Genomic DNA, 15,963 nt, shown 5'->3' with positions numbered 1-15,963 from the left:
CTGCTATAAGCAGCAAACAAGTATAAAACTCTTAAATTGCTTGACTTTAACACAATTGATATTATCTCTTCCCTTTTTTTTTTGAAATACATTGTAGCACTCAAATTAAGAATGTTAAAAGAAAAAAGGACAGTCACATTTACATAAAGAATTAAGACATCTTTCTACTGTATATTACATTTGGCTGAATTAGTGTCAGCCCTGGTCATGTAGCACCAGGAAAGCATTTGGGGTGAGAGTTAGAAATAAAGCCAGGAAAGCATGTATGAAACTTGTCTGGTCGTCGCTACAGAGCTAATGTCTTTATGGTAATTGCAATCCTTAAAAATACATTATCTTTCTCAATGTTATTGTAGCATGTGGTGGTATTGAAGAAAGCAATAATTTGTAAACAACCCTTGGCAGAGAACACAGAACTTAATTTTGCTTAAATAAAGGAGACAAACATTAGAATTCATGTGCTGTACTGAGACTGGCACACAATAGCAGTTGTTTTGATATATGCACTGAAGCATTCATGATTGCTTAAATATTAACTGTTCCATGAATATAAAAATACAATAGGGAAAAAGAAGCCATGATTAGGGAACATTTCTGCTAAAAGAAATGAAGTTGAATGATCCGATCGTATTGGTAGTCTAGCTGGGTTTATTCCAATGATTCTACCATATTCCTTCACTGCTTTTCCCTACATCCTTTCTTTCTAAGGACAGTTCAATATAAATGTGGGTCCTGTTGTGTTGCTATCTGTTCCAGCTCTTTCCTTGATGCCAAGGGATTAGGCATTTCTGAGTTTTCCTGAGGAAAGGACCTGTTGATAAGTTGCTGAGTTTCGCTGTAGCCATTTGTATAAACACTAGGGGAAAAGGGAGCAGGCATGTCTAGAAAGGTCTTCCTTCTGATATAATCTAGAGACATGAACTTTTATCTCACATTGAAGTTTTTTCTTTTTCTATTCAAGTAAAGTTGATATACATGATATTATATAAGTTCCACATCTACAATATACTGATTCACAATTTTTAAAGGTTATACTCCATTTATAGTTATTTTAAAATATTTGCTACATTCCCCCTGTTGTATAATATATCTTTGTAGCTTATTTTATACATAATAGTTTGTACCTCTTAGTCCCCTTACCCCTGTTGTGCCCTTCCCCCTCCCCACTGATAACCATTAGTTTATTCTCTAGATCTATGAGTCTGCTTCTTTTCTGTTATATATTCACTACTTTATTGTATTTTTATATTCCATCACATTGAAGTTTTAATATTTTTAAACCTGCTTAAATATATCATGGTGTTTGTTTACTTAGAGCCAGCACACATTAGCCTAGAAATTAGAACTGGAGAAATAAATTCATAAGGTAAGACTTTTTATGGAAAGCATTGAAACCTGATGTCTTGCATTGAAATTTGTTACTCTAATCCAAAATTCTTGAGCAAATATTTCAACAGTAATTCAGATTTGCTAATAAGAAGTGACTTTTGCACCTTGAATTACAGTTGGAAGTCATAAAGGATCTTCTGGGTTGTCTAGCCCATCACCCTGATAATACAAGGATGATAAGACACACTACAGCATCAGGTAGCTGTATTTTCAATACGCTTTTAGGTGAAGGATGAGGGAGAGTTTTACAGACTTATGAGCTTTGGACATACTGTTTGGGTCATCAGTTTGTAGATGAGTAGATGGTAAGTTCTGATACTAATCAGTCTCAGTTTTAATATAAATTAATCAAGAACATTCAGAGTGATTGTGATTGTGTCCTTCAGATGTCACAGATTGCTAGTTTTAAATTAACAGTAAGCTTTGGAGTTATTTTGGCACTTCAACTTTTTATATGTGGAAGTAATTATGACAGGGCCCTGGCAAACATCTTGTCTAGAAATTTCCTTTGAAGAAGACTAGTGGTTCTGAAACTTTAGCATGCCTCAATCATCTGGAGGTACTATCAAGATTTTTTGGCCAATATATTAAAACATATATTGATGGACCCCCACCCTTCGAGTTTCTGGTTTAGTCAGTTTCATGCATGGCCCTCATTTTTGAATTTCGATCAAGTCCATAGGTGATGCTGAATCGATTGGTTCAGGAACCATGGTTTGAGAATGAGTGAAATAACCAGTGCCTATGCATTTTCCTTTCTCATGATTTTTAATGTTTACTTCTTCCATTGCCTAATCCCCACAGCCTTAATTATGTTGAACTTATTTAGGACAAAAAATCATAATAATCTTTGTTACTAGCTTCACCATTTTCCAGCTGCCAGCTCTGCTGCCCACTCTATTATCTAGCTATTTGTTACCCATAATCAATATTTTTAATCAGTTACCTTACATGTTACCTTCTCTTTCTGGCTATCCAGTCTTTTTAAGTTTGCACCACTGGCAATGTATTGAAACTGTGCATGAAGGTCATGGAAGATTTCTCTAATCATCAAGTGAGTTCTCATTATCTTTGGGCTCTCTGTAGCATTTATTCATTCAACAAACATTTGCTGAACAAAATTATATTTTTTCATCTTTCTTAAGTAGTTCCCAGTTTGACAGGTGAGACTCCTTGTGTAAACAAAATGATATATTATGGAATAAATCCTTTAACTAAAGTTTATATAAATCACTATGAGAAAATAAAAGCAAAATTTATTAATTCTGTTCAGGAAAGTTCAGAGAGGATCATTAGCACTACTCTCCCAGAATGACCCTGTCCCCCAGTCCCATCACCTTCATCACACTTGATGCTTAATTCAGTCCAGAATGTGATAGACACCCAATTTTCATAAGTTACCATGTTGTATTCTGGCACCAACTCTTGACCAAGATCAAGTTACTTAAGCACTCTAAACCTGGTTCCTTACCTATAAAATGGGCTTGTTAATAACTGAATATTTTCATGATTTTTTGAACAAAAGATGACACATTTGAAACACTTCTCAAAGTACCTGGCCCATAGGCACATAATAGATAGGTTAGAAATGTTGGTTCTCGTCCCCCTTAAAGGGGGTATAGGCTACTACCACATGATGAAGGAAGAAGGCATTTTAGGTCAAGAAGAACATAAGAAAATGAATGGAAATCTTTACCCATTCATGCATTAAGTAAATATATATTAAGTACCTGTTATGTGCCAGCCATTGTTCTAGATTCTGAGTATGTAAAAGTGAACAAAGCAGAGCAAAAAATGCCCTCTACTTGTGTAGCTGACATTGTACCAGAGACAGATAATACAAATATAAGTATTTTATTATAATATAATATATAATCTAAATATAAATGTAATAATTTTATTATAATAAAAACATTAAAAATAAGAAGTATATTTGTGATGATTGCTATGTAGAAAAATATAAGAGGGAGAGAGGTAAGAGATATTTTGAGAGTAGATTGCAAGTTTCGATAGAGTAACCAGAAAAGAACATAATGAGAAAGTGACTTTTGAGTACAGATCTTGAAAGATGAGAAGGAGCTAGCCATGCTGGTGCATAAAAGTGAAAACTTGCAGGCAGAGAAAAAGTACATGCACAGGCTCTGAGTGAGACACATGCCTGGTAAATTCAAGGAGCAACAGAATGGAGGTCAAGCATGGCTCAAGGGGGCTGGTGAGAGACAGTAGCTAGAGATAAGATCTCACTGGTGATGGTGGTCCAGGTCACAGAGGGGCTTTTAGGTTATGGTAATGACTTACTCTGTATGAAGATGGGAAGCTAAAGTATATTCTTATCACTTCTGATCTATATGGTGATCCTGGGCATGATAATAGACTATCTTATTAAATTCTACAAGTCTTATCTAATGCCCATTTTACGGATCAGAAAGCTGAGGCATAGAGTATTGAGGTCACTTGCCCAAGGTCGCACAAGTAGTGAATGGTATAGAGTGAAGGTTCAAACCCAGTACTGTCTGAATCCAGTCTGTGCTCGATAACTATTCAGATTAGAAATGTGAACCTCTTTATATGAGTTGTAGAGAACCATTATTTTTTTGATGGAAGAGAATGGCATGGTCATATGGATGTTTAAGAAGCATTATTATATAGGATAAAATGAAGCAGAGAGAATGGAATGGCCGTGACCACCTTCCATAGATTAGCTTCACATAGCTACGACTCGACGTTTAAAAAACAAACTGCTACCTCCTTCTCAAAGCCAGCTTACTCTAGAGAGTTACCGCTTTCTCAATACAACCATTCTTAATTTTTTTTCTCTTTTTTAAAAGTTTTAATTGGAGGCTAATTACTTTACAATATTGTGGTGGTTTTTGCATACATTCACATGAATCAGCCATGGGTGTACATGTGTTCCCCATCCTGAGCCTCCTTCCCCATCCCATCCCTCTGGGTCATCCCAGTGCACCGGCCCTGGGCACCCTGTCTCATGCATGGAACCAGGACTAGAGATCTATTTCACAGATGATTAATATACATGCTTCAAAGCTATTCTCTCAAATTATCCCACCCTTCCCTTCTCTCACAGAGTCCAACAGTCTGTTCTTTACATCTGTGTCTCTTTTGCTATCTTACATATAGGGTCATCATTTCCATCTTTCTAAATTCCATATATATGTGATAATATACTGTATTGGTGTTTTTCTTTCTGACTTACTTCACTCTGTATAATAGGCTCCAATTTCATCCTCTTCATTAGAACTGATTCAAATGCATTCTTTTTAATAGCTGAGTAATACTCCATTGTGTATATGTATCACAGCTTTCTTATCCATTCGTCTGCCGACGGACATCTAGACATCTAGGTTGCTTTCATGTCCTAGCTATTGTAAACAGTGTTGCAATGAACATTGGGGTACACGTGTCTCTTTCAATTCTGGTTTCCTTGGTGTGTATGCCCAGCAGTGGGATTGCTGGGTCGTATGGCAGTTCTATTTCCAATTCAACCATTCTTTTAATCACCCAAATTTAAAACTTTTGGAGTCTGATCTTTCCCTTTCCGTCATCCCAGGTATTTCTTTTCAATGGCTTAATCTTGTTTGTCTTCACAGTGTGTCTTAAATTTGTCCTTTCTTTGGCTTCTTTTTTTCATGTACTCATTATCATTTTAGATATATCAGTCCTTGACACTTTCTACAAAATTACTCTTCTACATCATCCCCTTTCTGTATAACTTTGTGCTTTCTTGTAAATGCTAGGCTTTGGGGGCTTTGAAAGTACCATTTATTGTTTATCTCTGATCCCATATATTGTTTATGTCTGATCTCTAGTGTCCAGCCCACATTGAATCATCAAATGTACTTCTACATTCATAATTGCTTTGCTCCTAACCTCTCTCCCCTTATAAATGTTTAGTGCTTCATTTCCCAAGGGGACATTGGGACTTTGTTCTGACATTCCCTCTCATATAACTCACAACAGATAACGGTGTCCTGAAAAAGTCTGGGCTTTGTGGTCAATATTTCTGTATGTGTATGTATGTATATGTGTATTTCTATATGTGTATGTATGTATATGTGTATTTCTGTATGTGTATGTATGTATATGTGTATTTCTGTATGTGTATGTATGTATATGTGTGTGTGCATATGTGTACACATGCACACAGAACAAGAGTATACTTTAATTTAGAAGAATTGTTCTGTGGCCTCACAGGTGGGAATTGATGTGGAGAAAAATCTTCATTCAGAAGCATTGATTGCCTCCCTAGGTGTGTACTACGATGCTCCTAGGTACTGTGGACAATACGTATTAGTGAAACAAGGTTTCTTCCCTTGAAAGAGCTCATACTGACTGGAAGAAAGTACTGTGTTGAAATGTTTATGGTGAAGGAACATAGCAAAGGAAGGAATAAATTATTCCTTAGCAGGGTCTTCAGAAAGGAAGGAGTACTTGAGTACTCTTGAAATGTGAGGAGGTATTCACTTGGCAGAGAGAGAAAAGGGGAGGAGAGTCTATGGAGAGCACAAGATGCACAAAAGCACAGTGGTGTGACACTGTATGGTATGTTCAAGTAGTTGTAATCAAACTGAAGAGAAAAATAGGTACGAGAAAGCAGCAGGGGACACATTAGAAAGGTAGGCAAGGGGCAGCTGAGAAAGGGCTTTACATGCAAAATCAAGAAGCCGGTGTGCTTTTCTGGTAGCTGAAGGGAGACTTTGCAATGGAAACTTTGAATGGGTCCTAATCATCCTGACAAAATTAAACATTTAAAAACTAACATTTGTGTGGCGAGGTTAAATGAACTGAAATAGTTTGGTTTAAGAGCAAAGGACACCTGAGAAAGGGAGTTTTCACACTTGTGAGAGGTGGTTATACAGAGGAGAGTGACCAGTTATTTTCAGTTTCCGCTGACGACAGAGCAAGAAGAAATAGGCCTAAATCTCAGGAGAAGGGAAAATTACCTATAGAAGGGGTCCTTCGCAGAAAGACTGAGTGTGACTGACATGTATTATTAAATGTTGGCTCAGGCACTCTGGCTGTGTGCTGCCTGCTTTGTGTTCAGTCCAACTGATTTCAAAAATAAGGTGAACACTGCAGGTTTTCAGGCTCGAATGAGAATGTTCAAAATAAATCTTTTATAAGGCAATTGGTTATTCAGATAGTTTGCTATCTCCCTAACTAAAGTTTTGGAAATGTATTTGAACACACCACATATAAATAGTATCTTTCATAATATAGCACTCCTGTTTATTAGGGAAAAAACTGATCAGAATTTGCTAGAGAAATGTGTTAATCTGTTAAAGGTATTTTGTACTCATGTACCATTTCAGAAAGTTATTAAAGATTAGGTCGATACAGTTAGTATAAATTCAGTTATTAATCTTTATGTATAACATTTATTGGTCAGATGATTATAATTAAAATCACTATGTGGTTTATTAACTGGCAGTTAATCAGTGAATATAGTGAATTGCTCTATTTTTATTGATGTCATTCACTGATAACTCACTTTATTAAGATATTATAAAAAGTTTTTAGCTTTTTCAAATAATTCCAATTTCTGGAGCTATTTGTGATTATATTGTTTGAAAATAGGTACAAGACAGAGGACTATAGGGTGGCCATTTTGTTCATCCTTTTGCATGTTATACTGAGTTAACCTGATACCAAAACAAAGTTAATTTTATTTATTAGTAAACTAACCCAAACACTTTGGAAGTGATTTTGAACATACTCAGGTTACCTTTATACTACCCCAGGAGATGTCTATAGCTAGTGAGTACACTTGGAAGAGCAAATTATTGGATAATTGTCTTTAGCCATTAGAAGTGATGAAGGTGAATGTTCTTAGTTGCTTTCTGTGCTTGACATTGAACCATTCAATAGGTCCTGAGAGAGATGATGACTAATGTGTGGATGGTATAGACACAGTAAGAGACACTGAAGCCTTGATAATACAAAATAAATATACTTTAATATGTAAAGATGCTTTACCCTTATGTTTTGATATTATATGTTCATTTTTAAATGATTCGTCTAAGTGTCATGGGCATAGAGAAAAATGTTTAAAAGACCACATATTTGTTGTTAATATTCCCTGCCAGTTTGAAACCACAAGATAGACTCTTGGTGTAATGTTATTTAAAAAATAAACATTTCAATACAGATTTAGCAAGTCATCTCCCATACCAACTAAAATATTTCTCAGCTGGACAAGATAAGCATGTGGCCATCTTTGTCCATGCCTTGAAGGCAATGTTAGAAATCTAGAAAAGTCAGGCAACTCTGTTGACTACTCTTTCTGATTTCGATGAAGATATTCAACTGAAATGTTATGCTTCGCATCTGAGAATTCTGAAAATTAAGCACTTATAAGCATGCATGTCAAAAAGGGAGTTTTTGAATCACCCACAAGGTTGCCATACGAGCACAGTGCTATTTTTCTATTCTTGTGTTTTCCTTTCCAGTATTGGCCTTGTGCATTTTTAAAAATAAAATTGATATTCTTCTACAGTGTGGTATGCTAAAAAACTGCATAGGTTTTTATTGTTGGGCCCTGTGTTTGTCTCTCTGTGTGTAAATAGTTTGTCTCCATAGATTTCATAAAATGCAGATCAATTTCCCTGCTTTAGGAAGATGTGCTTTCAATTTCTTTAAGTACCTAATATTTTTCAGTTGACTTCAGTCACTTAGTCATGTCTGACTCCTTGAGACCTTATGGACGGTAGCAAGCCAGGCTTCCCTGTTCATCACCAACTCCTGGAGCCTACTCAGACTCATGCCCATTGCCTCATTGATGCCATTCAACCATCTCATCGTCTGTCATTCCCTTCTGCTCCCACCTTCCCTCTTTCCTAGCATCAGGGTCTTTTCCAGTGAGTCGATTCTTTGCATCAGGTGGCAAAGTATTGGAGTTTCAGCTTCAGCATCAGTCGTTCCAATGAATATTCAGGACTGATTTCCTTTGGGATGGACTGGTTGGATCTCCTTGCAGTCCAAGGGACTCTCAAGTCTTCTCCAACACCACAGTTAAAAAGCATCAATTCTTTGGCGCTCAGCTTTCTTTATAGTCCAAGTCTCACATCCATACATGACTACTGGAAAAACCATAGCTTTGACTAGATGGACTTTTGTTGGCAAAGTAATGTCCCTGCTTTTTAATATGCTGTCTGTGTTGGTCATAGCTTTTCTTCCAAAGTGTCTTCTAATTTCACGGCTACAGTCACCATCTGCAGTGATTTTAGAGCCCCCAAGAATAAAGGCTCTCACTGTTTCCATTGTTTCCTCATCTATTTGCAATGAAGTGTTGGGACCAGATGCCATGATCTTAGATTTCTGAATGTTGAGTTTTAAAACAAGTTTTTCACTCTCCTCTTTCACTTTCATCAAGAGGCTCTTTAGTTCTTCTTCACTTCCTGCCATAAGAGTGGTGTCATCTGCATATCTGAGGTTATTGATATTTCTCCCGGCAATCTTGATTCCCGCTTGTGCTTCTTCCAGCCCAGCATTTCTCATGATGTACTCTGCATAGAAGTTAAATAAGCAGGGTGATAGTTTACAGCCTTGATGTACTCCTTTCCCAATTTGGAACCAGTCTGTTGTTCTATGTCCAGTTCTAACTGTTGCTTCTTGAACTGCCTACAAATTTCTCAGGAGGCAGATCAGTTGCTCTGGTTTTCCCATCTCCTGAAGAATTTTCCACAGTTTGTTTTGATCCACACAGTCAAAGGCTTTGGTGTAGTCAATAAAGCAAAAGTAGATGTTTTTCTGGAACTCTTCTTGCTTTTTCGTTGATCCAGTGGACGTTGGCAATTTGATCTCTGGTTCTTCTGCCTTTTATAACTCCAGCTTGAACATTTAGGAATTAAAGTAGTTTGTAAGAAACAACAACAACAACAAAAAGAAAATGTTTATTCCCTTATTGCTTGGAGTAGCTAGCATCCTCTGAAAGGGATGCACTTTGTGAACATATAACACTAATCTCAAAAAAAGACCTCTCTTTAGGAAAGTGAACCTCCTACAGAGACTTCTACAGCTGTGAGCCTGACTTAAGACAAATTGCTCTTTAGGGTTTTGTTGCTTTTTGTTCTTATAGCTTATTCTTGAATTGTGTCATTTCAGCTTTGTAGTACTTAAAAGTGTTTAGTGCATCAGCCTAACAATGCAAAATTTTAAGTATTTTTACCTGCCTTGGAATTACCAGCATCATGACTCCTATGGCCGTTTGTTTTGAGCCTTAAGACTAACATTTCTTTTACGTTGCTCATATCATTGGAATCTAACAGTTATGCTAATAAACTGTAACACAAAAAGTATGGACCTGATTGAGTAAATGTGATTTTTTTTTCCTTAGCCACTAAAACAATAAGGATTAAATTACTTTGTAATTACCTAAATATCCTCCAAGCCTTTTCACAAGCCTGTTTGTAAAGAATATTCATTTATTCTAAACAGTAATCCTTAAAGCTAAAATCCCCAAATCAGTATGGACATCAGTGGACAAACCCATCATCTAAGGATTATAGAATGAAAACATCCAGTAGAATGAGAAAACGTGATATTTCATGCCATATTTGTCCTTTGTTTCTAAGTAAATCCTTGATTTCATTTGTAGCTTAGTCTTGTATAACAGTTATATTAAAGAAAATACTTAGATTCTCATTATAGATTTTTTTGGTCCTATACTTTGAAGTTTTTTTTTTTATCATTCTAACTGCAGCGTCTCTTTTCTAGTGTCTCTGAAAAGAAGATACAATGTGTAAGCAGAGAAATAAATTTGACATATTATCATGATTGTGTGGTCAGATTCTGTTTATAAATCAGCTTAAAAAGCCTTCAGTTATTCTTTTTTGATGGCCCATGCAAGTAAAAGAGCATACAATGTACTTGCTCTTTTATTTTAATTTGCATAGATGATGGCTGAAGTAAATATAACCTCATAGATGCATCCAGCTTTTAAGAATATATTTTTGAAATAATACAAAGACCAAAATGCTGATAACAGAAACATCCATTAACTTGGACTGTTGTTATCAATACTTAAGTGGTTGTTCTTTTCTCAGGAAAAGAATAGTTCACTTTGCCATCATGATTTAGACATTTTAAGAAATACAGATGAAAGTTTATTAGTATTATTATTATTTACATTTTGGGTCACCTTTCTCTCTTTAAAAATGAGTTCATTTTAAAACCCAGCGCATTGTTACTAGAGCCCAGTAGAAACTACCCTAGACATTTTTTTAAAAGTTATATTAATTATAATTAATTGAGTTCATTCATTCATTTCACTTCTTTAAGTAAAAGTCTATATTTATATTGCTGAAAAATACTAAAAATAGTTATCGTTGTTCCATTTCAGATCCGAGATACTAAATCAGCAGATCAAAAAACCACCCTCTTGCATTTTCTTGCTGAAATTTGTGAGGAAAATTACCGGGATATCCTGAAATTTACTGATGAACTGGAGCATGTAGAAAGTGCAAGCAAAGGTAATTGATTTATAACTGATTCGAAACTACATCCTGCCTAAATATTATATTAAATGGTAATCTATAAGCATTAATCATATTTTTTGTTTGGTTACTGACCTAAGAAAAGCAGGAAGATAGTTTTCCTTAGTTTGTATTTGACAACATAGTATATTTTAATAACCTGCTTTTAACTGACTTTTTTTTTTTTAGCAATTCTAGGTTATTGAAGCTTTTGTGTCTCTGATCAGATAATATGTTTGTTCATTCATTTCATAAACACTGAAGTGTATATTGTTTGCAAAAGAACCATACAGTGGGGCTGTTGGTAATATCAAAATGATTGTGAGATAGTTTTTGCTAGAATGAATTTAAAATCTAGAAGAGAAGACATGTATACAAATACTATATAGAACAGAGATGAATATGAGAAGTGTTATAAGCAAGTAGACTGTAGTTTAGATGACGTCCCTGGTGGCTCAGACGGTAAAGCAGGAGACCTGGGTCCGATCGCTGGGGCAGGAAGATTCCCTGGAGAAGGAAATGGCACCCCACTCCAGTACTATTGCCTGGAAAATGGCATGGACAGAGGAGCGTGGTAGGCTACAGTCCATGGGGTCGCAAAGAGTCGGACACGACTGAGCGACTTCACTTTCCTTTCCTTTCCTTTCCTTTCCTTTAGATGAGGGGGAAAATACTTTTGAATAGATAGTTAAGTGAAGGCATAGTGAAAGAGGCCAAAAAGGTGAAGTATGAAAATTAGGATTTCTTCAGACATGGAAAAGGAGTATGCTGTCCAGACAGTCAACAGTACCAGCAAGGCACAGTCATGAAATGTGTTGGGATAGGTGAAAACATCACTGAGGAAGAAGAAAAATGTCTCCAGACTTTAATTTGAACTGATTAGCCTTGTTGGTTAGTGAGTATTTACTTTTGCCAGAAGTTGAAAAGTGGATGAAAGGAAGGATCAAGGAAACATTTTTTTTGAAGGTGAAACAATAGATGTGGAGTACATTTTTCCTCTTGGATCAGAAAAGTAAGCAATAAAGCTTTTATTTGAAATTGCACTATGATAATTCCACTTCTCTGGAGAAGGAAATGGCAACCCACTCCAGTATTCTTGCCTGGAAAATTCTGTGGATAGAGGAACCTGGAGGGCTACAGTCCATAGGGTTGCAAAGAGTCAGATACGACTGAGCAGAGCAACACAATTCCACTTCTCTATAACTGAGAACTTTCAGTAAGGACTCAAAAGCATATGCTTCCTGAGTTTACTACAAACCATATACACTGGTTAGTGTCCTTTGAAGTAGAAAAAAAGTGTGTCTGTAAAACTCAGAATGTCATATGTATAATATTGTTCAGTGGCCAGTGGTCATCTCTGCCATTCTGCTATTGTTGACCACATCCTCAATGTTTTTCTTTAATGAAATTAATGGAATTTCTTTAACTCCTTTAATTTAATGAATATTATAGTTGTTACTATTGTCTTGTTAGAGGAGAGTAATTATAAGGCTACCTGTAATCCTTCCATTCTCAGCCAAGTATATGTTATACTCAGTTCTGTTTCCTACTTCTGGGCTTTTGGCAAATCTTTTACATAGTTTTCTTTTACAATCTCACCAACTTCTCTCTTCCTGTCCATTTTAAGAGCAAAACCTCTCTGATATATTTGCTTATTTCTGCTTTCGTGTATTCATGAAATGAATGTCATTATATTTAAAAAACTGTTGCAAAAGATCTCCCTTTCTTACTGTTTGGGCTTCAGCAATCCCCTGTCAAGTTATTGTGACTAGTTCTTTTTCTTTCCCTATAAAATTTAGACTCAGAGTTCCCAAGAAGTTCTTACATATATTCCACTTACTTGCATCCCCCTTTCATTCCCTTCTAGTTTTCTCTCAGTGTGCCCAGACACACTTTCACTTGAGCCATTTTTATTCCTTTCTAATAATCCTATCTCTGTGTATCATGCTACATCCTGTGCCTGAGAATCTCAAGTGCCCTGTCCTCTGACACCTGACATTTGTCAAATCACTGTTCGGGATACATTTCCTTATTTTTTTTAAATGTGTTACTATTGAGCCCTTATGAGAAAATACTTGTGAAATTAGACTGCAAGAGAAAAACAGAACGTGGTGTGAAAGGTCAAGCCAATTTCTTCTTTGTAGTTAAATGCTTTCCCTTGGTGCTTAAGTTTAGCATGTTTGTTTGCTTACTATAGATTTCAGTTCTGTTTGAATCATATTCTGTCACCTCCAATACTGTGGATATAGCTAGCATATCTGTATTCACAGCCAACCAGCAAAAATAAAAATAGATCAACACTATATAGGAATTATTTTCTGTAATTATGGCCTATCTCCTTGTTAAATTACTGCTTATACAAAGAAAAAAGTACCTTTCTTTCTAAACTGGAGTGGTACAGGAAAGTTGAAACTAGTTAATGATTTTTATATTATTTTTATATTTTTCATATTTAAAGAACAATTGTATGACTACTAATATCTATCTTTTGTGTTTTCTGTTTTCTTCCTATACCTTTGAAAATCCTCTGGTTTTCATTTTTTTATTGAAGTATAGTTGATTAACAATATTGTGTTAGTGTCAGGTATACAGCAAAGTGATTCAGTTATATATATGTGTATTTTTTTCAGATTACTTTCCATTATACGTTATAAGGTATTGAATATAGTCCTTATGATATAAACCCTTGTTGTTTATGTTTTGTATATATATTAGTGTATATATGTATTCCTCTCCCTTGTAGGTTTTTTGATTGTTAGAACCTAAGTACCTATTTTAATAGAATAAGTATCTCTTCTGTCTGGAATAACAAATAGATGTATTTCAGGTCATTACTTAAGGTATATATAAGGTATACTCAAAGTAACTGACAGAGGGAAACAATTACCTTGAAGTGAACAGAAAACTAGAAGTAGGAAATACGTGGGATCCATGGAAAAATGTATCTTATAACTGCCTTGTTTCCTTGTAAAGCTAACCTTCTAAAATTTATGTGCATCTTGAACTATGAAAGGTGATGGTATGTACTTAGCATATTTTCCTAGAGCTCTGTAATGCAAAGATATTGGGGGAAACCACATCATTTTTACATAAAACAGATATATGGTATGGAGTGGAATGCAAAATTCACATGAATTTTTAAAATAAAATAGATGACTTCAAAGAAATGTCACACTTGCTGCAGATCCCCAGGGGAGCATGTTCAATCTTCTCTTTCATTAGGGGCACTTGGTTGGGAAAAGTTTATGAAGCATTGCCTAAAGAATTGGAAAGTGGTATTGTTTTGCTTTGGTTTTACTTATTTATCTATTTAGTTATTATTGCAGGCAGGGTGGAGGCAAGCAGGCAGAGTGAGGGCTGCGAGTACCTTCTAAACAGATCATCTCATCACTCTTATGAAGTTCAGAATCAAATAGTACATTGTAATTATATTACCAGGGGGATTAATAAAATAATATTTCTGTGGTCATTTTCTTCTAGGTTAAATGATAAATCTCTAGATCCTCTCCTTCATGTTTGACATACCAATGAGTCTTTAGAAAGAAAATTAAAGTTGTTGCTATAGAAAATCTAATGCCTGTAAAATACTGAAAATATATTTGATAAATCACCATTACCCTTTCCCCAATGACTAATTTTAAAGATTATATATATAAAATTATATCTAATAGACCTATAGATCTATATTGTCTAAAGCATTGCTAGTTTGCTAGACCTAGTTTATAAATCCTGTATTGTTTCCTCCTAGCCCCCTCTTCCCGTGGCTATCACTGTAACTTTCAGCTTTGATGATTTTTACAGTTTGATTTAAAACCTTAGTGTTTTATAAGTCAGCTCCAGGGATTAAACCAAAAGGATTAGCAAGACTTAATTAAAACTATTCCATTCAAAAAGGGAAAATAATATTAATATATTTGAAGGCATTATTAATCCTAAATTTTTATGTAAATCTGAAATGGGTTTCCTTTCAGTTAATACCATCCTATAAGATAAAAGTGGGTTAAGTTTTCTATAAACAGTGTTAGTTTCCTATGATTTAAATCCACTATTATAAATTTTAATGACCAACTATACCTTTTGCTGTCTGCCCTCTTTCCATGTCAGATTAGTAACTCCGATTAGCTGTTTATCCATTCTGAATTCTTCACGACATTAGTAATGATGAAAGTTTAGATTAGAGGAAATACTATAGGGGAAAAATCTATCAAATAAAGAAAAAGAAAAAAGTCAAGTCATAGCAGAGTTTAAAAAGTTGGGGGATGAGGGAGGAAAAAAAAAAACTTTTTTGAAACTCCAGAGCTGACAGAAAGTTGAGATTTAATCTAGTCCCTGCTAAAAGAAACCCAAGATGCCATTTAGTCCAAATTCATCATTTTTCAGTTGAACAAACTGAGGCCTAGAATGATGAAGGAATTGCCCACAATCACACAGTCAATGAAAGTTTGCAGAACTTTTGTCTATTATTTTATCACATACATGTCAGGTGCACTTTAATTCTTTTGCGGTCTAAAATATACAACAGAGATTCATATTTACATATTGGAAAACATGAAGAAAATCAACACTGACCAAATAAAAATTTACTGGAGTATAAATGCCGCTTCATCTGTATCATGGTCCAATTTCTCTAGCCCCATTTTGACAGAATTACCCTTTCCTTTCTCTGTGTTACAACAGCACTTTAGCATTATTATATACAACACCTATCACATTTGCATTTTTTTATTTCATTGTATTCTTCTCTCTGTACCTCCTAGGTTGAGTTCATAAGTGGCAAGGAATATGCCCCGTTTGTCCCAACAGACTCAGTGCTAGCATAGCAACTCAGAGAGAAGTATATATGCTCAGATAGAAGTAAATGTTCAATAAATTTATTACATTGAATCTTTGTGTCTTCTTTTCATACACATACATTTCAAAACATGCCATTTTGGGGAGTTGGCAAGTTGAGAATAGCAACCTGAAAATTACTGTTTACTGTAAATACAAGAGGAGAAATAAAATAAGTTGAAATAAAGAGAACACCAGGGCTTAACAGTATTTCCTGGTCCATGTTTTACTTTTTTTCAAGGAGAAAGTTAAA

General features: G+C 35.2%; 1 protein-coding gene across 1 annotated transcript in view; it reads left to right on the top strand.

The window, feature by feature from the left end:
- DIAPH2 (diaphanous related formin 2) overlaps positions 1–15,963 on the top strand; it is a gene marked incomplete in the record, with an annotated part of 842,722 nt that overhangs the window by 475,432 nt on the left and 351,327 nt on the right. Inside the window, 1 exon segment of the mRNA XM_018044114.1 lies at positions 10,748–10,877. Coding sequence (XP_017899603.1) covers positions 10,748–10,877 — 130 coding nt within the window.

Source organism: Capra hircus (genome assembly GCF_001704415.2).
Source record: "Capra hircus breed San Clemente chromosome X unlocalized genomic scaffold, ASM170441v1, whole genome shotgun sequence".
Classification (NCBI taxonomy): domain Eukaryota; kingdom Metazoa; phylum Chordata; class Mammalia; order Artiodactyla; family Bovidae; genus Capra; species Capra hircus.
The sequence above is the reverse complement of the archived record's forward strand: the minus strand, read 5'-3'. Positions and strand labels throughout refer to the sequence as shown.